Below are 25,982 nucleotides of genomic sequence, written 5' to 3'. Positions count from 1 at the left end.
AATATTGACAGCAGATTATTTACAGTAAGTTGTTGGGAACAAGAAAGCTAAATTAAATACAATTTTGTGTAGTAATAAAAAGCTATGAAAATCAAATGCATTGGTTATGCATCATGATGCTAACTTTTAAATACTGTTATATTCCATTTCATATTGACTTCACCATGGTATCCTTTATACCATATGATTGATTTAACTTAATAAGATGAAGTTAATGTTATTGGTTGTAAGATGTTTATTTATGACTTCATGGTGATGTCATGCTGATGTCACTGCTACAATATGAACATTTCATATTTTTTTTAATTTATTTTAGCTTCAGGTTGTCAGTCCTAACATATTTGGAAAAATGCTTGATGTAATAAAAAAAATGTGACTTCTTCATGACATAACATATATCGTATGATATCCTGTGAATTGGGGAATAATTCTGATCAATATATTCTATGGATTGTCCTTGAATTATTTGCAGAGATTTTTTAAAAATGAGCTTTTGTCACATTTTGTTGACCTTGACATTTGAGCACATTTGTAACTTCTTTACAGTGTGTGTGTAGGTGGATGGCATGATGGGGAATATGTCACTTCTTCCTATTGAAGACTGGTTTGCTTGTATAGGCAACAGTGTCCATGGAATTAAATTAGTGATTATTGACAGTCAAAAAATCTATATTTTTCACTTTCTATGTACAAATGAAGCATACAATAATTTTAAGTGTAAATTGCACCAGTAGACAAAGCTTGCAATGTGTATTTTACACTAACGTTTAAAGGGGTTTGGTGGAAAAATATCTTTCTGACAAATCTGCTATCTGGTAACGACCTGTGTGCCAGTATGATCAAAAGGGTTTACCCCCCCAACAACACGCTTCCACCTCAACCCAAAATAGTGCTGGCTGGTGAGGTGACTGTGGCTTAGTGGTCATGCAGTGCTATACAATTATATATATTATCATTACAAAAGAAGGAGATGTAAATAAAGGAGATGAAAAAAAAAGGGGGGGGGGGGGGGTTCTCACTGACACATTTTCCAAAATAGGTTTTGTATTATTAGAATGTGATACATTCAATATAAAATTCAGAAAGCCCAAAACAGCTGTAACAGCAGATTATTATGTGTTCAGGGAGCCAGCATGAAGTCAGGCAAGGACTCGAAAAAACCTCTGCAGCATATGAACCCAATGAGAAGCTTTTTTCATAGGAATGAATGGGGCACCATCATAGAGCATGTTATCCAAATTACTTAATACATCCGTTATGTTATCCCCTTGGGAGAATTCAATTTCACTACATTTTCTTTTTCCAGACGATCTGGTGTAAAAAGTCCGTCATTCTAGTCAGATGGTGGTGCTAGAGTAAAGTGCCAAAATCTGCTAAGTGAATGAGTTCCTCCTTCGATCTACCCGTTGGACATATTTTTCTCTATAAGAATGTTGACATGTCTTCTGCTCTAGTAGAGACGTCAATATGTTGGGCTCCTATCCACAATCATTTGAAAAATAGTTTTTACCTTGTGTAAACAGTAGGTAAACATTTAGTAAATGGTCTATAACACACTCCAATGTAGTGGGAAGCAGATGAATAGCTATGTATTTGTTCACATCTGTAATTCCTCCTGTGGGCATTAAATGGAGGCCCACAAGATAAATCATGACGATATAATAAAACACAAACTAACATAAAGTAAATCTCCATAACAGAGGTGATTATTGTTGGCAAATGCTGTATATGTATTACTATTTAGAATTTAGCTGTGGCTGTGTACAACTAAATTACAGTTTGTTAAATAAACACCTCATTAATGCTTGTTTTATTTGTATTAATACTAAATACAGCTGCTTAACGTGTTAACTATAAAGGAAATAATAGGTGTATGGTATAGCATTTTTTTCCGTAGAGCAGAGTCCTTACTGTTTTAAGTCTCTTCCAGTCACTTGCTGTGCACATTGCAGGTCACTGTTGGCATCTCGTAACTATTAATTTGGCTTAATTTTTACAAAGTGACAAAGTAATTATACAAATATATATTAAAAAGTTTGAAACTAAAAAATTGCAGACTTTGTTCAAAAACCTAAATTCAAATCAGATGAATTTACTCACACGGCCTTAAAGGGAAATGATCGCTTCATTTCTTTCCTTTTCTTCACACTCAGCTCAATTCAGTTTTTTTCCCTCTTCTAAATCAATGGACAATTGATGCACTGTGAAATCTTACCTATGACCGGCTGGCTGTGAAACTTTAAAGGGATTCCGTTAGTTAACAGAAATGAACACTGGGAATTTGAAAAGAGACCATGCAAATGCAATGAGCTTACCTCTCCAGCCTCACTGTCTGCTTGTTTGCTCACTAAGGAGATTAAGTGCTGGCCATTGTCCTGATGTCTTTATCATGAGATTGTGATTGGGAGCAATTTGCTTTGGGGCTTTTTAAACATGGCATCAAAAGAGGTCTGGTGTTAAAGTTCCCTCTAAGCTGCTGTGAGAACATGTTTGTCCCGTGTTGTCCAACCACAGACGCAAAACAATATAAAAGTATTAGGATTGACTGGGATTTTGGATTATCACCAGTAAATTGGGATTGTGGCTTTATTGGACAAACTCTTAAAGGTGACCTAGGGTCTGAGGCGTCCTTCACATTTTTAAACCCGTATGCAGCCTGGAAATGCTGCCTTGCCCCCCTTGATGGGCGTTCTGTTGTACGGCGAGATAAAAAATCCCTCTCTACGCATTTCAATAGTTTCTGCAGGAAGTGTGCCAATATGTAAATGCTCCATAAAACCAGACTTAAGTTGTGAACAAGCCTGGAGCTCTGCCCTGAGAGCAGTCACGCTTTGTGAACTTGACCGATACGCTGCCTGCCCCATGTATGTCGGCATGACTTTAAAGGCAGGCCAGTTTTACCCTGTTAGAAGAGCTGGCCTTCCAACATAGTAATATCAAACTAATGACTTTTCAGTTAGGTTTGCCACACACACACACACACCTTTTTTCATATCTATTAATATCTAAGTGCTCACAGGTGGTCCGCCTGTGAAGTGCACAGAATAACACAACCCTTGGTTTCAGCCCGCTGTACATCAAATGAACCGTAAGCACCTTTCCCCTTTTTCCTCCGTATTTTTTTTTTTTTTCCTGTTATTCTTTTCAGCCGTCACCCTCCCTTCACCCCCACCCCAGTCCTTCCTATACCTTCCCCTTCTCTCTGGGTTCCTTTCCTCTGTGGAATGAAGTGTGGATGAGGTTGAGAGATTCAAGAAAATTGGGAGAAACCTGTTTAACCCCTTGACATCGTTGTAGTTTAGGTCATTTTGTCTTTTCCTTATGATACACAACAAGTTGCTGAGATAAGGGTAGTGTCATAATATGGCTAAAAAATAAGTCAGGGTAGGAAAACATGAGCCGTCAGATGTTCACAACGGTTGTTAACAAATCCTAAGTGACATCTATCGTTGAACCTTATTGGAAGATAGTGCTCACCATAACAATACATCCTAACTGTCAGTCAACCATCACAGTGCAGGCTGCCTCCCTGGTTCAGCATTAATCTTAACTTCTTGTCATGGTTGTTTTCACACACAATTTTTTCCTGCGCAGTGAGGGGTGGTTACCAACTTCTGCATTGAAGCCAATTTCACCAAAGTGGTTTAGCTAGTATGACTAAGCTATTGGCTTGTTTTCACCTTGTCTTAGTACTTGTTTCCTGCCCTTGTGGCTTTGTTGTAGCAGCATTGCCATGTTTCCAGATTTGAGCAAGTCCTTTTGTAAGTGCAGTGTTTTAATAACTGATTCTGAAATTATAAACAATAATTAAAAAATCAGGTTTTTACTTATTATTCAACATGTATATTGACCAATACTGTATAATGTTGTGAGGTTTTTTTAAACCTCATATGCTGTTATCTTCACAAAGCAAGAATAACATCACTACATTAAGACTCTAAATTATTATCTTAAAGTAAAACTAGTTTGAGTTGATAATGAAAATAAAAAATAAATATCTAGTCAGACTGCCGCTCTCTATTATATTAGAGGTTGTTGACTGTGGCCCAGGGTTTCTGAGTAACCCCTATGCTTACCCTGCTGCCCAGTGGAAAGAAAACCGCTCCTATACTATTGTTGTGCTACAGTGGTAAGAGGATTAGTATGGTACTCTCCTTCCTTCAACTAGCACTGCAGAACTTGCAGTGGTTATGAAAACACATCTTTAACTTTTCCTGTCTAACCATAATAACATTTTATAGCTTGAAGGCCAAACTTAAAGTACTTCATTTAGTATTTTGTAGAAGCCCCCTGTGCAGAAATCTTTGCCTGACTTCTTTGGTAAGTCTCAATAAGCTTTGGACACCTGAACTTTAGCAGCACATCCCGTTCTTTTTGACACATCCTCTCGAACCCCATCAGATTGTACTTGGATAGTATTCATGAACGGCTATCTTCTCTCTGGTCACTTCTCTGGAGCAGGTTAGCAGTTTTGGATTTATAGTCCTCATGCTCCCAGAGTCATTTAACAGTTTATGGTGTCTATTAGCAGTAATTAAACATAATAATCAGGATTTAGTGTAATGTATAATCACCTTAGAATCACTGGGTTTTTATTACCTTAGAATGAGCCCCTTTTATCTTTATACGGAGCTTGTTTTCTTCCACTGAGCTTTCCATGTTGCATCTCCATGTTGCTAAAGTAAGTAAGAAAGGACAAACACAGCATTGCCTTTAGACAGGAGCTTTCCTTTTGTATATTACCTAAAGGTAACAGAGTGTATGGCAGCCTTCAGGTTGGCCAGTTGGGCCACAGTGGGGGAGCGTTTTGTGAGAGATAGTTAGTTGGTTGCAATCTGTGCAGCCCCACCGCTGGATGTCACTAAATCCTACTCACTGGACCTTGAACTGCTGTTTGGCAAACTCAAAGTGAGCTGTCATGTGCTTTTGATTCAGAGTGGTTTCCATCTAACCACGCTACCATGAAGGCCTGGTTGATGAAACACTGGTTAGGTAGTAATCCTTCCGATAGGTTCTTCCTTCTGTGCAGAGCTCTGTGATCATCGGGTTGCTGGGTGGGCAGCCAACTGTAGGAACAGTCCTTGTGGTTCCAAACCTTCTTCCACATCATAATGATTGAGGCCATTGAGCTCCCGGGAACACTCGGAGCATTGCAGTTTTATCTCAGAGGTCTCCAGAAAGCTTCTTGGACTTCATGGCTTGGTTTTTTGCCTTGAAAATACAATGTGAACTGTGGAACCTGATAAACATAAGGGCCTTTCCGAACTATGTTCAATCAAATGAGTCTGTAAGGTGACTTTAATCATATTCTAGATGCATCTCAACAATAGCAACAACACAATTTATCAACACGTCACAGAATCACAGATAAACACAGAATCCTATTGCCTATTATTTGACTTTATCATTATTATGATTTTTAGAAAGAGCCGTAACAATGATAGAGTGTAAATTAAAAGAAAAATGTATTCACCTAAATCTACCAGACAGGAAAGTGTGCAAATTAATGGGCCTGAGTACATTTTTGAAGCTATTATATCATATATGTCCGACATATGTGTAAGTACATACAGACGGACACATGGAGTCTTTTCCTTATGCTCAAATAGGCAGCCATGAAGACAAAGCCCTGTCTTACGATGGATAGCCTGTCATTTGTGCGTTGGGCAAATTTGCTCTGAAGTTTTTGCATCCTGGTAACAGTAAAGCTATCTGAATCCCCCAAGTACTCCATCTTGTAGGCTTTATGCCATCCACATGGTTATAATTTGACATTTTCTCTATTTTCAAAGCTTTTTTGGAGCCCAGTGTTGTTAATTAAAAAGTGGACTAGTTTTGTTGTGGCCTTTTGTGTTGCCAAGTAGGGAAATCACCGCCTACTTTGTTGCTCTCTCCGTTTCTTTCTCTGCTTTCCTCTCTTCCTCTCTCCTCTGCTCCCTTGTCCCATCTGCCTTTGTCAAGAATAAAGCTAGCCCAACCACTTTGTAAATGAAACATCCTCCCACTATTAATGGGATTGAGCAGATGTTTTGTGTTTGGCTGGTCAGAGATGGGACAGTAAACCCTGCAGCAAAACAAAACAAAAAGGATTTTGGGCCACAAAAAAAACATAAAGCAAAAGCAGATATTTATGGAAATGATTATATCACTTCCCTCATGTCCCATACAGCGGCATGTCTCGCGCACATGGCAAATTAGAGGTCATCCCTTCCACTTTAGCGCATGTACTGCGTGTGCCAGTGATTTTGGTACTAAAACATCGTAAATAACACTGTAACCCCTGGGACGAGGTGTTATAAATAGGACGTGTCAAACCCTGCTCCGGCCAACCTCTGGTTTCCCCGAAACCCTTTCTTTTCACCCGCCATGCGGCTCAGCTACTTTTTAATTTGGCCTTCCCGCGGGCTAACCAACTGACGCCTCTCGGTGAGGCCCTCTGTATTTCAACAACGCCGCAAAAGCCCCAGTGCTCGGGCACTCGCACTCACAAAGCGCTCCAGCCTTTCGAAGCTGTTACTTTTTTGGAGCCCAGACTCTACCATCAGCAGAAGAGAAATGCTGGCTCTGGCCTGAAACCAGCGGCCAAGTCTCATCTGTCAGAAATCCCAGGGGCCAGACTCTCCAGCCACTGGGTGGGCGGGGCCCGTCCAAAACACAGAGAGGAGGAAGAAAGAAAGAGCGGGGTGTAGGGGAGAAAAGGTTCGAGATCGAGAGGAAGCTCCCAGATAAACAGGCCGCAGCGCCTAGACTCCTAATCACCCTGCGCTTCCGTTTCCAGACTCTATAATTAGAAGGGCCCCGTCCCTTTTTTCTCTGTATTCCCAGTTGACGCAAATGCTTCTTGTGGCTTGGCACCTCATTTGGGGCGTGGGTTTTCAAGAGTTTACAGGCCCTGGGCCTGAGCTCTCTGGCTTTCTGGTCGCTCTGATACAGCATGAATAGCTAACCACTGTCTTAAAGCACACTTCACTTGGCTTCTCTCCTGCTTTCTTCCCTCCACCTCTGATAATCTTCATGACCCCATCGCTCATCCACCCTGTACCTCCCTCATTCCACCTCTTCATCATCATCTTTAAATATAACTGTTCCTCAGTCAAACACAAGTCATAAAAAAAGAAACCTTTCAACTCTGAATAAATGTGCAAAATTTTGTTGCAACCTTGGCTTGTTTTTCCAGAGAGGGAGTGTTTTCCATCTCCCTCGCACGTGTTGCTGAATCCTTTTAATCTCGTGCCATTCCAGCCTCCTCTTTTCACATTTGACATACCACCCAATAAAGCCCGGCCACTAATTAAAACCTACTGTAGCCACCACATAAAAGATTCCATGGGGAAAAACTCAGAGGAAAATTACTAATTACTTTAATATCATTTATGTCTGGTAGTCGTCAAAAAGTCCGAGGTTTGGACATATTTTTTGAATCTTACACTCTGTATCAGCCATGCGTTTCCAACATTTTGACTTACTGCCTGATGTACAGATTTGTTTGTAACATCTCATCCAGAGGGCTTCTGGGTATGGGTTTTGGGCCGTGCTTTGAAAAGAACTGCCTCTTTTTTTTTCTCTCAGTTGAGCCAGTTTAGATCTGGGTTTGTTCTGGTGTGGTTTGTTGAGCATGTTGTTTATGGTGAGGGCCTATACTTTCTGGAGTTTGATGAGCTTCAAATAAAACGGGACCAAATGAATGGGCCTGTCAGCAGGGGTTACACTTGTGCGGAGCTGAGGTTCAAGTGTGTCGGCCGATCTGTACGAACGCACACACATGCACACCCATAACCGTGCACAGGGACATGGATTCTCTCTTTTAGAGACACTCATCATGTTGCCTGTCCTTGAAGAAGCACACGACTCGAGCTTTGCTTTTAACCACACCGGGCTGCCATGTGAGGGAAGGCTGCGTTTTATGACAGCAGCAAACGATAGCTGGTTTTATTTTAATGGCCTGGTGTGTTTGTTTTAAAGGCACGGTAATTCTGTCATGACTTCTAGCCTGGGTCCCGCACAGTTGGTTGTGTTGGCTGCCTTCATGTAAGCTGCTGGAGTCAAGTACAGATTAAATATTTTGGTTGGCCCTGACTTTGTATCGATTTAGCAGAATATCAGCGGAAACCTCACACTGGCACAATTTAGAGTATCTCAAGTCAGCTGTGAATTTTTTGTTTAATCTGGATTTTACTTAATGAAATAATTTAAATGTTTCTACTAGAATAATGGGAGTCGCATTGGAAGATATACAGATGAGTGAAAATGACTGAGTGGTCTCAAACCCCACTGATTTGATTCAACAAATTCAACTTACAGCTTTGATCTTTGATATGAGATATTACTTTTGTAAGTGATGATGAAAGGTGCTCTCAAATGAAAGGATGATTACACTACATTACATTGCTTTGGTAAGGCAAATTAAAACTAGACAAGATGCTGGCATTAACAGCCAACGTATTGTTGTGGGTGTTTTCTTTCATGTAATTTTGCCTCCGTGATTTTGTATGACAATTTAATAGAGATAGGGAACTCACTAGATCCTCAGAGGCTGAGAAATTATGACTTTTAGTTGTTAAAAATGAAAAAATGCAAATAAATAATGAATTTAATAATAAAATAATAATGTGGTTCAATATTGTCTTTCGTTGGCCTTGATCTTTCAAACTCTACTCACCGTATTTGCTACTTTCAATAAATGTGTAGTTTACAAGCCCACTTTGAAATGACCTTGATGGTGTCATTAAGACAAATTGGTGGGTTGCCACTTTTATAGTGATTTAAAAGCACATGTTTCAGTCTATGGGCTGTGGTCATTGCAACAATTATCCTTTAGTCCTGTTTTCTATTACAATTTGTATGTTCAGCTTGAATGAAAGCTTAAGAGATACTGCACATCGCTAAATCTGCTTGAGTTTTCATCTGTTGTTACTGTCTCTGTCACACAGAATGCTTTCAGACTTACTGTGATTATATTGAAAAATACAGTAATGCAAAATCTGCATGCAGTGGAGGGATAAATAGAGTATATAATTGTGTAAACTACACATCAAATACTGAAGCCATAGTATGATCTAAGGGCATGATGATGGACCACATATGCATGAGCAATTGGGAGCATGATAACCTCTTAATACTGGGAAGGATTGCCAATGTTAATAACTGTATCTTCATTGTAGGATTGCTGCTGGTGACCACCGACACTCTAGGCCATGATTTCCACGTCTTCCAGATCCTCACTCACCCGTGGGCGTCCTCCCAGAGTGCCGTTCACCATCTCTATACCCTGCATCGTGGGGAAACTGAGGCCAAGGTCTGTCACACACACACACACACACACACACACACACACACACACACACACACACACACACACACACACACACACACACACACACACACACACACACACACACACACACACACACACACACACACACACACACACAGACTACAGTCAACGAGGAGATGTAGCAAATTATTCAACTAAACTTTCATTTACAAATAAGTTAATAATATTGTGTATTGTCAGATCGGAACCTGCATCTCAACAAAAACTGACTCATACTTTGCTCATGATTAGAATAATTAATGTTTGGAAATATGTCAGCCCATGTGCGTCAGAACCAATTTTTTATGCGAAACAATATTTAATGACCAGTTTTGTTTTGGAGAGGAGGAGAGCTCTCTGGATAATTTGGCTCATGTTTAATATCTCATGAACAATGAACACTGATGGAACTATTCACCTGAAAACAAGCTGAGCTGACGTTAGCAGGAGTTTTAGCTAACAAACAACAACCCCTCCTGATGTCATGTGTTGACGTACTGCTGACGAAAAACCTTAAAAACACAACTTACAGATTTTAAACGTGAAACTGCTGTATTCAGTATTAGCACCGGATTTAATCACTGAGTCCTTTTGTTTTGGAGACGGGCCGACCTCTGTGGGTAATTTGCCTCCTGCTGTAAACCTCCTGTACAAAGAGTTGTTTAACAATAAAGTCCCACTTCCCCACACACAGCTGGCTACTATTTTCACCCAGCTGGACATTGTATGGACTGTTGAAAACCCTGAGTGATTGAAATCACACTTATTCTGAAGATGTGTTTTCCATGTTTGTCTGTTCAGATGGGACTGAGTATGAATTATTAGTAATCTTTACAATAACTTAGATGCTGGTGGCCTAGGGTCAAAGGTCAAGGTAGCAGTGACCTCTCAATGCATACGTTATACTTTGTGGAAACGTCTTCATATTTGACACAAACCTGCACTTGGCCGTAACCCACTTAATACCACAAATATGAGTCTAGACAAACTGCAAATGTTTTAGTGTTTTTACTGAAACTGCATCTAAGAGGGTTAGGGTTAGAAAAATATAAACATTTTGATTTAAATGAATTGATAATCTCGTTGAAATTAGACCTTTCATATATGTTTGTATGCTCCAATCTTGACTTATATTACATTTAAAAATTACATTAAAATGACTTCTTTTTACATGGCAACTGTTGACATTTTGTAATAACTCTTGGCAAAATGTTATATAACAGGGGACTTATTTAGATCATCAGGTAAACAGACTAGTTTTCTTTCTTTTTTTCAAAGACATCAAGAACTTAAAACATACTCATAGTCTAGAAAAGCAGTCCTCGTCTTTTAAGGGAAGATATTTTGCACCTCCTTTGAACTTCCCCGTGCTGCTGAAACCTTGCAGTCAGAAATGCTTACTCAACAAAACTACTTCAGGCCTTGTTCGGTTCAGGATTATTGACGGGGAAAACACACTATCACACACACACACTCTCACAGCCTGCCTGTAGTTAATGTATGACCAAACGCCAGGTCCGCTGACCGGCTGCACACTGAGCCTGCTTTGATCCAACCTATTGTAAACAGTGAATGCTGGCCTTAGCCTAGTGCTTGGGCCAGAGGTTATCACCACACTCTCTCACACACACACACACACAGACAGACAAACGCAGACACACACTCTGACACACACCGGAGAGTGATAAAGTCTTCAGTGAGGTGGGTGGAGAGACGCCTTATCTGTCTCCAGTGGCCAAACATGCGGCTGGCTGTCAGTGACCCGAGGCCAGGTAAACAGACCTGTGGCTGATAGCAGCCGTAAGGGGCTGAATGAGGACCAGAATGTGGACGAGCTCGGCCAAACTGGACAGCTCTAGTCCCAGGGGTTAGAGCGATGACACTGTGATTCTGCTAAGCCTGGCAGCCATTCAGCATCAGGTGGGATTCCAGTGATTCCAGCAGTTTATCAAGGCCAATGGCATCAGTGTGTTTACAGTATATGTAACTGGGCTGCTACTGGCTTTCTGTAGGAACCTCATTTCAACATTTGTAAGAAGTAAAAGAAACTTAGGTTGGTTTGCACAAAGGGACTTTTTAAAGTTCATCATTTTTGTTTCAAGTACTAAAACATCACAAAGAAGCACTTTGTATCACTAATATGCTTCAAAATAGTTAGAAATAATCAAATAAAAAATCCATTCATCTCCCGGTGAAAAAGCGGCTTCATACATGTAGAAGACACTGACGAGGATGTCAAGAGAGCTTGTGGTGATCAGAGCTGACGATGTCGATGTCTGGCTGCTGTAAACATGATCACGTGATCTCAGCAGCGGAGGTTATATGTCACTTCCTGTCTCCCCCTGCTGCACCCGGCTGCTCCACCTTTTGTCTGGGAAATGCAGAGGATTTGATGCTGTTTTTAACGCGTCTTTACCGAGAACGTCCAAAGAACGCCAATTCTTTTGACTGCTTCAATCCCAGAATGTTATATCTCATTATTATATCTGCCACTATTTCTGGTTTTGACTCTTCAAAAGTTGGAATTAATCAATTCAAGCCTGGGTCTTGGCATTTACAACTGATTTGGTGTTATACAAATTCTCTACCAGGTATTTAATAAGTCAAAATAAGTGTCATCCATTATATGAACGGTTGATGAAACCAAAAACTGCCATACTGAAGGTGAACTATCGATGGGCTATCAAACAGTATGAAGCAAAGCGCTGTATCGCAGACACTTGAGTTTTGTTTGCCCGTGTCTGTCTGTCCATCTTTGTCACATTCCTGTTCTTGTCTGTTGAGCAGAGCCGATGTCACAGAGATAGTTGGACACATTAAACATGCCCTCTTGGCATCACCCTGACTGTCAGGGATGTCATCGGAAACACTGTGCACAAAGACAGGAGGGGGGGGGACTTTCCAGCCTCTCTGGAATGCTACCTCCACACCGACACATGCCTGGGACTGCACTCACTTGCATTCCACCTTTTTAAGATAACATTTGGCCACTGTGTAATATCTGCGTGGCAACACTATGACTGTACAATCACAGCCATCCTTCAGGTAACCCCCTGCCTGATAATTCAACACTAAAGTCAAGTCATCCATTTACATTGGGAGCTCTGACAGGTCAATTATGGCCAATTATGAGCCACACAAAGTAGCCCTTTCTCATCTCCGAGGCATCACTAATCTGCCACAGCAGAGGTCAGGCCTCCTCTTTCACTCATCTTTGTGAAGTCAAGTAACCGTCTGGTATGCAGAGGACACCCCATTAACTGTCATTGCTGGGGACAATTACCTCGTCTGCCCTGGCAAAAGATTAGAAAGGCCTGCAGGTAGAGAGCTGTCTGTCTGACTGCGTGACTCTCCTGCCGGCTGAAGAGTTGGACATTCCTCGTCTTAACTTTCTCCTGGACCCTTCCCTTTCATTTTTTCTCCAGTCCCATCCACTTTTAAGCCTGCTTTTTAATGTCGAAAGACGGATGCCGTTTCAGCACACTATCCCCTCATCAGTATGTCACCTCGGCCCTTTGTGCTTTTTCATTTTCTTTCTCCCACTCTCCTTTGCTTGTGTTGTCTCTTGCAGCCTATCTGTCTGGTTTCCTGCATATCAAACATGCCCAGAGAGATCCTATCTTCCCAAGTGTCTGCTCCCTAACTAACAAAGGACGCCAGCAGCTCTTTAGTTTTTTTCTCAGCCATCTCAAGTAAAAACCAAACAAGCTCACATCACATTGTCACCTTTGCCAAAAGCTATTGTCCGATCCTGTCACGCTAGTTAACCTTTGTGATGCACTCTGACTGATGTGTTTATCTGTGTGATAAACACTAAAGTTTGTTGCTGTTTATTCCCATTGTGCTTATTTCTCTGTGTTGAGTAGTGAAGAAAATGATACAGTAAGTTTTGTGCCTGATTTTAAAAAAAAGAAACAGTGTAGGGAGGCTAAATGAAGTTGCCAAAACCAAATCTGGACCAAGCATGTGAGCTTAAGTGAGCATGTCTAAGGCTGGTTACAATGTACTGCCAGGAGGAACTGTAGTCATCTATACTGGAATTTGCAAACAATGAGTTGAAACCTAACTCGCAGATTATAATCCCGGATTTGCCCGTTTGGCTCCTTGTGGTTTCCTTTTAGACGCTTATTTGAAGAACATGCTTTGCATTTGTCAATACTCTTTCCTACACGGTCTTACTAAATCTTTGAAATATGCTTTAGCATAACAGGACAGATGCCTGTGTTGCAAACATCAATTTAACCATTCACATAATGTTGTACACATTATCATCTGGGTTGTCAAATAAAAAAATGTCAAATTGTTGTACATTTATCGAGGCATATACTGATTTTACTACCATAAGATACAATTATCCTTTTACTTTAATTATTAACTTTGTAGTAGAGCAGGTGGAGACGTCATTAACTCAGCTGACCTCTCATTCAGCGATTGCTTATTATTTTTCTTTCCATCTCTTCATTTTAATTAAGATAACTCATACAGGTGGAAAAAGCTTTCTCACACAATGCCATTACTTTTGGCATGCTTAACACTTAGTACTCTAGTAGTCTTTTCAGAAGTAAACTTGACCTTAGTAAAGTCATTCGAATAGAAATTCAAAACATCTATTGTCTCTACACGTCCTCTATAGGGACTATTTGTAAGATTCTGCTCTTACTACACTGAAAGATAGCCAAAATTAGCATTAATGTTAGTTCAGATCTTTCCTTTGTCCACTGGGTTGTGTTCCAGTGTGTAGCATCACGAGGTACATGTTTGTATTGCCTTGGCTGATCAGTTTATATCTCTGCCCTGTTTTGAATTTGTTCATTCTAAATAATTAGTAATGATTTCTTTGTATTTTGTATTTTCAGGTTTCCATGGCATCATGTTTTGACTAAAAAACAATTAGATTCCAAACATGAGCTATTAGCTGCGTTACTCCTGAAATGTTATTATCACTCTTTGGGCCTTAACAAATTATGACAGTTGTAAATGAGAACATAAGAATTAAGACACTTCTACATTAACGAGTTTAGGCAATGGATCTTCAATTAACATGTGAATATAATGAAATGATGAATTTAGGCCCATTAGCATGAGAGTGAGCAGAGGGAATGGAAGTGATTCCATCCTTCATCAGTTCTGCACATTCTCTCTCTCGTCCTCCTCCTACAGCCACCCTCTGTCCTCTGATCTCTGTCCCTGATCTGTCTCTGTCCAGGTCCAGGACATCTGTTTCAGCCCGGATAGTCGCTGGGTAGCAATCAGCACCCTCCGCGGCACCACCCACGTCTTCCCCATCAACCCGTACGGTGGTGCACCCTGTGCGCGGACACACATGTCCCCGCGGGTAGTCAACCGGATGTCTCGCTTTCAAAAGAGCGCCGGCCTGGAGGAGATCGAGCAGGAGCTGAACAGGGCGGCTGCGCTAGGAGGAGGCATCGGAGGAGGTGGTTGCATTCTGGGCGGAGGTGGCATCGGGGGCCGCTGTAGTCCCATACCAGGCCTGTCCAGCAGCCCCTCTGGGTCTCCGCTGCACGGTGGGTTTACTGATGTTGTTGTTTTTGCTCGTAGTGAGTGTACACGAAGAAGGCTACCTGGAATTGTGGGGAAATTATGGCATGTAATGATTCACCCAGAGATCCACCTAAAAAACCTGTTGATTTTCAGTTGATAGTGAACACGGGCTGCTCCTCTTCATAACTTGCCTTGCACTGGAAAATACTCCCCTTGGTCATTTAGCTGTGACAGTTAGTTACACACATTGACTCTTTGTGATGTATTTCCAAAAAATGTCAGCAGGGATTCCTGTCTTCAGAACAACTGATGGTCATCAACTCACTCAACAAAATATAAACATTTAAAGGTTTACACGTTTTATTAACTGATTTTCACTTTTTTACCCTTTTATTGGAGATATTGATATTTGGGGAATCGAAGTGCTGACCATTAACTTGGCTGTTAGCCAGCATAAGCTGGAAATTACAGTCTCATTCATGAATTATTGGGTCATAAAAAGTCAGCAAGTAGTGTAAAATGTCTCATTGTGTGTCCGTAGCCTTAGGGGACATATTGTGATGGTTCAGTGGAACGATTAGCAGCAATGATATGGAACTTAAGGCTCTTATATACTTATACTTATAGCTCAGAGAAGCCTACCCCATCTGGTGTAGAAGAAGTCCACGTTTGTTTATTTCATCTCCTTCCTGCTTTCCTCCCACACACTGAACCACGGCAACTAACAGAACTAAATAAAGTGACACCCAGCGGGTCAAGATGCTGATGTATTCGTTTCTTAGCGCAGCGGTTCCCCGGTCTTGTTTCCGAACTGTGTTGCTGATTCCACAGCTTGAATCTGCTTGAGGCTACATGTAGCTAGAAGCTACCCGGAACTAGCTCTCCCCAGCTTCCACACACAGTCAGCAGGGACTCCCGGCAATAACTACTACCCAGTGTTTGCTTCTAACCTGACGGTATTATAGAAACAGTGTCATGATAGAAGTGGAATTAAAGTCGTGACGGCGGGTTCTTGCACTGTTACCACCGCAGTTAGCATGGTGGCTAGCCTAGCCCGCTAGCCTAGCCTGCTAGCGCCGTTTTGAAAGCTCGTTATAACCGTATGTGACCGTGCACACATGCCCTCAGTGCTCTAACGAGCCACCGTCAGCCGGACAACTCCGCTGGCTTAACACACACGTCACATTAATCGTAGAATCATATTTGTGTTTGTGTTTGTTGCTAAAAGTAAACAGGAAGTTTGAGGTCCGGAAATACGGAAATGATGTCCTTCGCGGACCAATCACAGCCAAGAGCGGTCCGTCGGGTCTCCAACATGAAGACGGATAGTTAGAAAAATCAGACGTGTACGAAAAGCTGTCGGAAGCATTCGGAGAGGGCGTTTCACGACGGATAGGGCGGTCTTATCTATCCGTAATAGAAACAACGGAGAGGCATAAACTGGCCTTTAGAAAGCTGAAAACCCTGACACTAGAGAAGCTTCAACAAAAGTGAGAGCAACTACCTGCTGATACATTTTCTGTTTACGGACTAATTAATGAACCAACACTAGTAGACTAGTAATGAAACTGAAAAAATACAACCACTTTTTGAAATTAATTATTCACAGTTTCATTATTATATTTGTGGATCCTAAGGGCAGATATGTCATCACCAGCTGACAGATCAGATCCACCATAACTTTATACAGTCAATAGAGTAATTTAAAGCATTTATTTCGAGTTGGCCTGGTGTACACATTGTAAACGAGAGTCCCAGGTAGTGTACAGTCATCTTACCAGAACACTATGGCCGTGGTTGAGTTGTCTTTTAAACAACATTTTAACCTGATAAAGTCTGATTCGTGCTGGACTGTTAATATATGTATGTGAGGACAAGTGAACCCAACCGCTCACAAAATAGATTTAACTATCATCCTGTGTGTGTGTGTGTGTGTGTGTGTGTGCGTGTGCGTGTGCGTGCGCGCGTTTGCGTGTGTGTGTGGATTTGCGTGTGTGTGTGTTTCCAGTGACTGGTCATCTCAGTAGCTCTTTTCCAGGGACTCTGATCTGTCTGCTACCACCTTGTTTGTCAAACACCATTGCAGGCAGCTCGCACTGTCTGTGTGACCCCAGCTGACATAGACACACACTGGTAAACACACACTATGTGTCATCTGCACCGCTTGACCCCAGAGGTGTGACTCAGTGTAAAATATCACAGTTCTCATTAATCAGGGCTTTCCAGGAATATCCCTGAGCTTTGGTGGGGTCATGTTCAGAACTTGATAAACACTTCAGAGAACCAAATCACTGGAATTTGACCAGACACTGATTCGACATATTGTAGTAGGATATATTCTTAAGCTTTTGCTTTATTTAAATAGAAAACAAGATTTCTAACCCTTCAAAATGCTCTAACAATTTAGGATGAAATAGCCTTTTTTTAGGTGAGAGTGTCAGGAAATGTTGAGATATACAAATTTTCTTTTTAGCTTAACTTAACTTATTTAACATACACCCTTTGATTTTGTCATATTTCCTAATATGAATATGAAATAATCGTGATAGAAAACTTTATCCATGTCTCAATCTCTCCTTTACTGAAATCGTTTCATGACCAAAATATACTTTTTCCCAGGAGCTGTTCCCAGGCTCATATGGGCCCAAAAAGGTGATAGAAGATGCTGGGATCAGGGTGGGGTCAGGGTCAAGTCATATTGTTTTTTGCCTGACCCCAAAAATGTGCACTGCACCCCCAGCAACACACACACACACTCTCTCTCTCTCTTGAAAAATGGCACCCAAGCTTCCTATTTCCTTCCTGTCTTCCTTGTCTAGACCCAAACCCCTCTGTAACCCCTCCACTAAAACACACACACACACACACACACACACACACACACACACACACACACACATTCCTCCACACTGAGAGTGAAAAATAGGCCATCAAACATTAAAAGGATGTCTGACTTTGGAGAGTCACCGCTCTACGATGAGAGACGGAGAGGGACAGGTACATCAAAGTGGAAGGGGAGGTGAAAGTGAGTGAGCAAAGTAATGAGGTGCAATTGAGAAAAATGAGGGAGAGATAGAGCAGGGGAAGGGGAGGAGGGAGGCCGGCCCAGGGAGAGAGAGAGAGAGAGATAAGTTTGTAGTAGCAGCGGTGAAAGCCAGAGACTCCAGGAGCGTGCTCGTAAATCACACTTTTGTTTCAAAGGAGAGCATTAGGGCCACCTGTCAACAATTAGTCCTCACAGTGATACCTTGCTGAGTGTGCGTGCATGTGTATGTATGTGCACTTGAAGTAGATATACACCATCTCTTTCGAGGCTTTTAATGGTTTTTAATGTTCAAACCGAAAAGGTTCAAATCCCAGATCACAGTCGAGTAGCAGTGAAGAGTTGCTCGGATCCTTCAGGAGCAAATTGCAGGTTTTCATAACTCCTAATATCTTACAGTGTATAATGTAGTCCACAGGAAATTGAAGTCAGGTTTCACACCGCTTTCTTCAAGGTGTTAATTCAAACCATACGGACACTACCTCGCTGATAAAAGGTCCCTTACTGTGTGAACTATGAGGCATATAGTTCACATGTTGTGGACTCATAGTGGTGCAGTCTCACAGTCTGACACTTAAAAAGTTCAGTATGTTACACTGACCTTTGCTTATATTGTAAAATGACACAGAAACAGGACAAAATACATGTTTTTGGAGGCACCTGCACATTTTCACCTCACTACAAAAAGCCCCCTTCCAGAAAAACCAACAGAATAATGTGTGATTTAGGGGTTGTGTTTAATATTTAATGGTATATCTGATCCCAACTTTACGGAAATGTAGTTCATTAAAAAACAGCCTCTGTGATACAATATTTAAAATGTGCACTAACAAATAGAAAAAAACATTTACCCTTTGACATGTTCTCAAGGACCCAACCACTGAAAACTGCTGATTTAGAGTAATCTGGGCAAAATTAAAAGACACATGATTAATTCCAAATCTAGGAGGTAATGAGACATGGATTCAGATGGTATTTATTCCACGACTTATGCAGAACAGCAACAAGCTTGTAATGTACACACAGGTTTCACAACCCTCTGACCTGTGTTAGTCACTTCTCCCTGCGAGTTGGGGTTACTAAAGGCTTTTCCATGGCCTGCACATAAAATCCGGAGAATTGTGTCCGGACCTAATCCTCAGTTTGCCTTTCACACATGCACAACCCAGCGGGAGGCTCTCTGCACAGACGCGTTCAGCAGACAGCGGCAGGAAGTGACATATTTATTCTGCTGCAGGGATCACGGGATGTTATTTACAGCACGTCTACACCAGCGCTGCATGTTAAAAGTGTCATCAACCCCCCCCCCCCACCCCCTTTTTGCTCCACAGAGTAAAGTTTAACTGAGAGTTGTTAACTATGAAGTAAATGGACCTTTCGAAAATGGTATTGTTTGATACCCCCCAATAACTGTTGTAGTTGAATTTATTCAATACTACATTTTTACCGATAATAGTTTCACATAGGTGCAAAGAATTTCACAAGGTTATGTGTAATCGATCTTTTTTCACAAAAAGTATCCTTCTATCCTGCTAGGAGTTCTGTTTTTCATGCCTAGGGTGTAAAGTGGTGTGATTTTTAAGCCTTTTAGTTCCCTTCCTAGAAAGTACATTGTATAAAATAATTTAAATGAAGACATATTAACATTTACAGAGTGTAGTGTATATGTTTTGTATAAGTGCAATAATCTTTTTGCAAAAGCACGATTTGTTGTGCGCCGGATAATACATTAAACTTGTCAGACAAACCGAAAACAAGATGATTGTCACCCTCAGGAGCAGGCATATATTTAAATGGTGCAAAAGTACGGAGAAGCACACAACCCAGTGGGTCATTAACAGTTCACCAGTGAGATCTCCGAGGGGCAAGGTCATGTAGGTCTCCTGGTGTCTGTTATTTGGAAGATAAATCGGCTCCAACACATCCTGCCACATGTAAATTTAGAAACCGACAGCCGACAGTGACTGCTGCTGCCACCAGCATTGATAAAAACGCCATAATTTGAGCACTTTTCACCGGATGCAAACACACTTGAGTCACATTTGCTTTTGTGTCTGGCTTCCGCCTGTTTTCGCGAGCCGGGTGTGAATTTTGGGCAGGGGAGGCGGTTTTGTGTGGCTGGCAGGGAACAGCAGGGTGAGGCGAGCCGGGGGCTGGGCCACCTAGCCACAACAGCTGCTCTGTGATTGTCGCCAGTGAGGACAGCATTGATTTTTGGGAAGGAACTGTAGAAAAGTACACATCCTTCTCAAAGCTGCCAGCCCAAGCCGCTGGCACTCCTAAAAATAGAGGCTGCAATTGGCCGTCTTCTTGTCACTGTTCAAATCTGCCGTGGCTATTTGCGTCCTTTTTCTCTCCCAACTTTTCCTTCTCCAAGGCCTTTCCCCTGTGTGATCAATGTATTGTGATTTGAGGTGATGACCCATAATGTGAACGTCCCACACTGTAAAATGTGGTTTGTCTGCGGCCCAGTGCATACAAGGCTAAATTAGTAAGTGCAGTTTCTCTGCACAGGGCAGAGGTTATTGAGGCTATAGCAGGCATATGGCAGCCACTGTGGACTTTTATTATTCAGATGTTTTTCAGATCCGACCACAGTACTGTATGATGCTGCGCTCCGCACTGCACACAGGTTTTCAGCAACTTGATCATAATAATCTAGAAACCAGCTTTGATTCTTCACTTGACCCGAGTTCATACTTCGCTCTCAAGGGCTGCACTTTGCCCTCGAGTGCTGCCGTCGGACGTGAGGCTTTTATCTACACATTTGTTTTACTTTCATTGTGAGGTACCGTTAAATTCTGTCCCTTTCAGAGACACCTCTATGGCAGTTATGACATTTGGCATAAATGTCCCATGTGGCATTTCTCAACATGCATGGGCGCCTTTCGTGTGTACACACGGCGCTGGTCATACACGTCCCAACTGTAAAACATCAACACAAGGCTATTAGTCAGTGCAACAGATTTGTTTCCTCACCGAGCCGAAGCCCTGGTGGTCCGATCACAGGGCCATCTGGGCCCTGGCGCTGGTTCAGAGAGAGGGGGAGGCAGAAAACAAGGTGTGACGGGAAACTGTTAATTCACATGTTGATAAAGGGACACTTCCTTTCCGCTATTAGAGGCTGACGGCTTGCTTATTTGGGTTTGGACTTTTGTTTTATCTCGCCTCCCTCCTCCCACCAACGCTCCGCTTCGTCAGTCATCGTCCTGTGGTGAAAAACACCAATGCTGTGCTGTGGTCGATGCCAAGGAAACATTACCTCATAACTGCTGGCGTGTGACACGTATGTACTTGGCCCTGCTCTGACCTTGTTTTTGACAGTATAGTTACTGTAAGTTAAACAGTCACAGGGAACAGTCCGAGATGTTGAAATCCATGTTTCACCCAGATACTCGATGGCTCGAGCAGAGCAGTTTAGTATGTTTTATTTTCACAAACGTGTAAACAGTATGAAACTGTGAGATCGATGACTCGTTCAGGTTTCAGTCATCGTGATGCGCTGCCTGCTGTGGATTAGTGTCCGGCTTGAGTCGCACCAAACCGGCGTTCACGAAGCCACCGCGGGCCCAAATGAGCACCTTGTTTTAGAACTTCCCTTTGTCTGGGTTTTCTTCTTTGTCATTTTGACACTTTAAAAACATACATATTTTAGTAGCCGTACTGGAGCCTTCAATGACAGTATGAGCTTCCGTAGCAGGTAAAGTTCACACAGTCATCTTAGAATAGCAGATGTTAATATTTTTCCTTCTTTCTTCAGCACTTTAAGGACTTTTGACCACAAGACTAAAATAAATTGATTTAATGTAAAAAAAATTATAATATTCAAATGCATTCATCAATTTTTCTGTACAATCCAACTTTTATAGGTAGATATACTTCAAGGCAAATAGGTATTAAATCAATCTGACCTTAAAGCATTGCTATTCATTAGTCTATACCATTGTCCACAATGGCCACTTGTTCAGCTCGATATATTGTTATCATATGTTCCTTCATTGAAGCTCTGCTGATCTTATATCAATTGGTTTTTTTTCATGAAATAAAAGCCCTGTGAGAACACTGAGGATGCTGCAGGACGCTGTGGCTTACAAGGACCAATACAATCTCTTTGACCTTGTCATACATCTTACATACACACATACACAAACACACATCTACACATGTATTTGCACCAACCACTGACTTAGGACATTTATCAGTGACAGCAGACATTTGTGTTGTGCTTCTGTGTCTCAGCTTTAAATAAACAGGGGCCGTCAAAGAAACCAAATATAAATTTGTCACATAATTTGTTAAAATAAAATTCACAGGAAGTAACTGCTATTTATGAATTGAAAACATCAGATGGTTTTCAGTTTAACTGAGATATAAACATTATTACGGCATTGTTCACAAAGCAGGGGTAATGTATGTTTGTAGCAAGGCAGCGGAGCTTGGTGGCAGCCCCGTGTGTCAGTACCTGAGTCGTCCTCCATGTGGTGCTGTGTGGTCAGGATTCCCAGCAGCGTGCAGAGGGAGGAGCAGGCCAGAGACGCAGGGGAGAGCACTTGTAAAGATTGAGCTGTGCGAGGGGTTTTGCCTCGATACAAATCTAACAACAGAGACAGAGCGGGGTAATTTCTCCATCTTTTTTTATGAATGGTCACTTCCTCCAACTTAAACAGCTTGCAGCCCTTGTTTGGAGTTCTTTTTTAAAAAGACAGTTAAAAAAACTCGTTTGTGTTGAATGTAGAGACTTCATAGTCACAATCTTTTCTTTCTGGCATTTTCTCTCCTTTTTTGGTGTTATTTTTGGAACACAGAGAAAGTGAAAAAACATTTTTTTCTCTGTGGATGGTAAACATTAAGATAATTGACTTTTTTAAAAACTGCTTAGATTTTTCTTAACCCTGAGCAGTGATTGTTCTGATAATTACTTTACTTTATTCGGAACAAAATCCAGCATCCAATTCAAAGTCTACTTTTATATCTTAATAATTTAACCTTAAAATTACTCGTCAGCGGGAAACAGGAAATTCTAAATAGCATTCCAAAAGGAGCAGATATCTTTAAAAGCCTTTTTCCCCCTCAACCTGCCATGCAGTGAAGAGGATTAGGGTATGTACAGTGCATTACTCTCTACATTTGATTTAACAGTTGTTTGCTATCAAAGGTAAACTAACATTAGCAGCTTGTTTTTCTTGGCTGTTTGTTTAGCTTTTTTTTTTTTTATTCCTCCGGTAGGCTTCTCCCTGTGGTCGGCAGAGGAGCCAGAGCTCAGCCCGGCTTGTGTCAGTAAACGGAGAACTCAGCGCAAAACCACACTGCAATCGAACAAGCTGTTTACCCTGAAAATTAGCCTTCCCCTGTACTTTTAGGGCTTTTAAAGCAACCAAAAATACACAGTGCGAGGAATATGTATCTTGGCTGGCAGTCGTGCTCCGTCAGAGGCCGCTGTCCTTTTTATATGGACCCTAATAACTCAATCTCCACAACCACTAAACCCTCTTAACACCGGGTGCTTGCCGCTGCACTCATCATTATTTGATTTGCAAAATTGTAAGGTAGAGATAAAGAAATAAAGCTGGCTTGCCATTACACACAGGCGCACTTGTGGCTTCCAGCTTATTGCCTGCCATGTGAAAAGTGCACACTCTGAAAAGCCAAAGCCTTCCATTGTCACACAATCAATGGGCTTTACATCCCGCCTTTGTGTCGTGCCACGTGTGGATCCTCTTTCCAGGTTTTTGTTTTTCTCTCAATTTAGTTTTTATTTTCTTACATTTTTTGTGAGTGTTCGTGTCCCTGACGCCTGAGACGTGTTTATTCTACACTATTTATAGGAATAAACAGGTCCCATAGAAAGATATCATTTGTTATAGATACATTGTAGATTAAATATAACACAATGTATAACTCGCACCTGCTGATCTATTGTAGGTGTACATTTTATAGCGTATAAAACCAACACTAAGACTATATTATAGATAAATCGTTCCTCATGTAATTACATTTTCCTGCATGTTGCTCTTTGCAATGTGTTAACAACTCCCGTGAGTCACCAGTGTGTCTGGGAAACGCATCCACACACATTTAGTGAAAGACATATTCTCGTTGATAGAAACCTGAGATAATCTGAACTAAAACAGAAAGTATTTTTGTTACATGAATCGATTCAAGGGTAAATGTGATTATGCTCTAGTAAAGGCAGGTAACCAGATTATTATCAGAATAATATCTCAGCAGGACACAGTTTGAGTAACCTCATAGATTTACATTCTGCGACCCTGAACAGAGAGCTTGTCCATTTCCTGTTTACTCATATCATGCCTAAGTGTTTTTGACACGTCATTTATTTAGACTGGGATGCTGTCAAAACTCCGATGGCTAATTTCGGATCAAAGTGGCCTCGTCGCTGTTACCGGTTTCTCAGATGGAGCTTCTGTCACAGCTGCATGGAACCGGGATGTCAGTCAGTCAGCATTAGATCAGCGTCGTCTTTAAATGGTGGAATTAAATCAGATCTATATGTGCAACTGCTCTGGCTGTGTGTGTGTGTGTGTGTGTGTGTGTGTGTGTGTGTGTGTGTGTGTGTGTGTGTGTGTGTGTGTGTGTGTGTGTGTGTGTGTGTGTGTGTGTGTGTGTGTGTGTGTGTGTGTGTGTGTGTGTGTGTGTGTGTGTGTGTGTGTGTGTGTGTGTGTGTTCGCGCAGTGTAGAACATGAAAATGGCTGTGGATGTTTGATTATTAATGCAGATGGAGTGCCTGTGATAGAATACTTAACAGAATAGCAGTGTTAGAAAGGAGAAGAGCCACCTTCACTCTGCAGGAACATCCCTTTTCATCCCTGTTAGAATATTTGACCCTAATGATTTTCAGGCAGTTGCTCAGAACCACGCCGTCGCACGTGACATCAGCACAGGGTTGTCATTATCTCCTCTATCTTTTTCTCTCTCTCTCTCTTATTGTTTGCTGTCTTTCGGAGCATGGAGTTAAAACAGGAGTTGCAGTTAAACGGACGCAGCCGTTCTGCTGTCTGACCAGGGCGGTCGGCGCAGGAGGCTTCATCTCATTAAGCTTCAAACGCACATAATTGATATTTCTTTTTAAAAGGCAGTGATCCCTAAATTGCTCTTCAAAATATTTTTCACATAAAACACACCATTAATTTTTTGCGTTGCTGTGAATGAATATGATTACATTTTGTTATTTTTTGTCCTCATCTGTGTCCCCTTTTTGCTGCCATATTTCATGTGTTACTGTTTGACATCTGGCATCCACATGAAATAATTCAAAATAACATACAAACTGCTCCTAGTTTCATACAAACATGAGCCTGAGGCTTTTATTTTATTGTCCAACTAAAAAAAAAAAAAAAAAATTCTACGTTTTTAAGAAGCTTTCTCGGTCCTGTGGTAAAATTTTAATTTTAAATACATACTTATTTCTCAAAATCATGGACATGATAAAAAAAAACATTTTAATTTTAATTAACCTATAATACTTCGCATATAATTTTTGTTTAACCAATATAAGTGCACGTTCTACTATCAAAAACATACAATGTGAATGATATCTGCGGGTTTTCAAACATTTTTCACTTCCATTAGAAAATGTATTTTATATAAAATCTATAATATTTTAATATAATATATATGTATATATATATACAGTATATATTTCGATATATCAACATATGTCACATTTTACATACTGCATTTGCAAACATGTGTGTATGGTATTTTATATAGTTTTTTAATTATTGAACTGCTTATAAAATTCTATTCTTTCATCAAAGTTCCCACCCGGTCATGTTGGGCTGAGAGAAAAGAGAAGAACGACAGAGAAACTGTCTAACGCTTCCTCTCCTTTTGCTCCTACTCCCTCTAAATTGGTTTGTAAGTGTGTATGCTGTATACGTGCATCTGTGTGATAGTGTGCAATACCCACCCCTCTCTCTCTCTCTCTCTCTCTCTCTCTCTCTCACACACATTCATTTCACCCTCCTCTACCTTCCCCCCACCCTCTCCTGCTTTCCCAAACATCCAATCATTGGCCATAACCCGCCCCTCTTTACTGTGAGGTACTAGCTCCTTGACCCAAATCAGATGATGTCTACACACACACACACACACACACACAC

The 25,982-nt window shown here is 41.2% G+C and overlaps 1 protein-coding gene across 2 annotated transcripts in view; it reads left to right on the top strand.

Moving 5' to 3' along the window:
* The window catches only part of bcas3 (BCAS3 microtubule associated cell migration factor), a 312,845-nt gene that overhangs the window by 65,846 nt on the left and 221,017 nt on the right, over positions 1–25,982 (top strand). For both annotated transcript variants that reach the window (XM_061072808.1, XM_061072807.1), the window contains exons 14-15: positions 9,162–9,295; positions 14,520–14,838. In XM_061072808.1, coding sequence (XP_060928791.1) covers positions 9,162–9,295; positions 14,520–14,838 — 453 coding nt within the window. The remainder of the gene's footprint in view (positions 1–9,161; positions 9,296–14,519; positions 14,839–25,982) is intronic.

This window comes from Limanda limanda, chromosome 6 (genome assembly GCF_963576545.1).
Source record: "Limanda limanda chromosome 6, fLimLim1.1, whole genome shotgun sequence".
Classification (NCBI taxonomy): domain Eukaryota; kingdom Metazoa; phylum Chordata; class Actinopteri; order Pleuronectiformes; family Pleuronectidae; genus Limanda; species Limanda limanda.
Note: the sequence above shows the minus strand (reverse complement) of the source record. Positions and strands in the feature narration are given on the sequence as shown.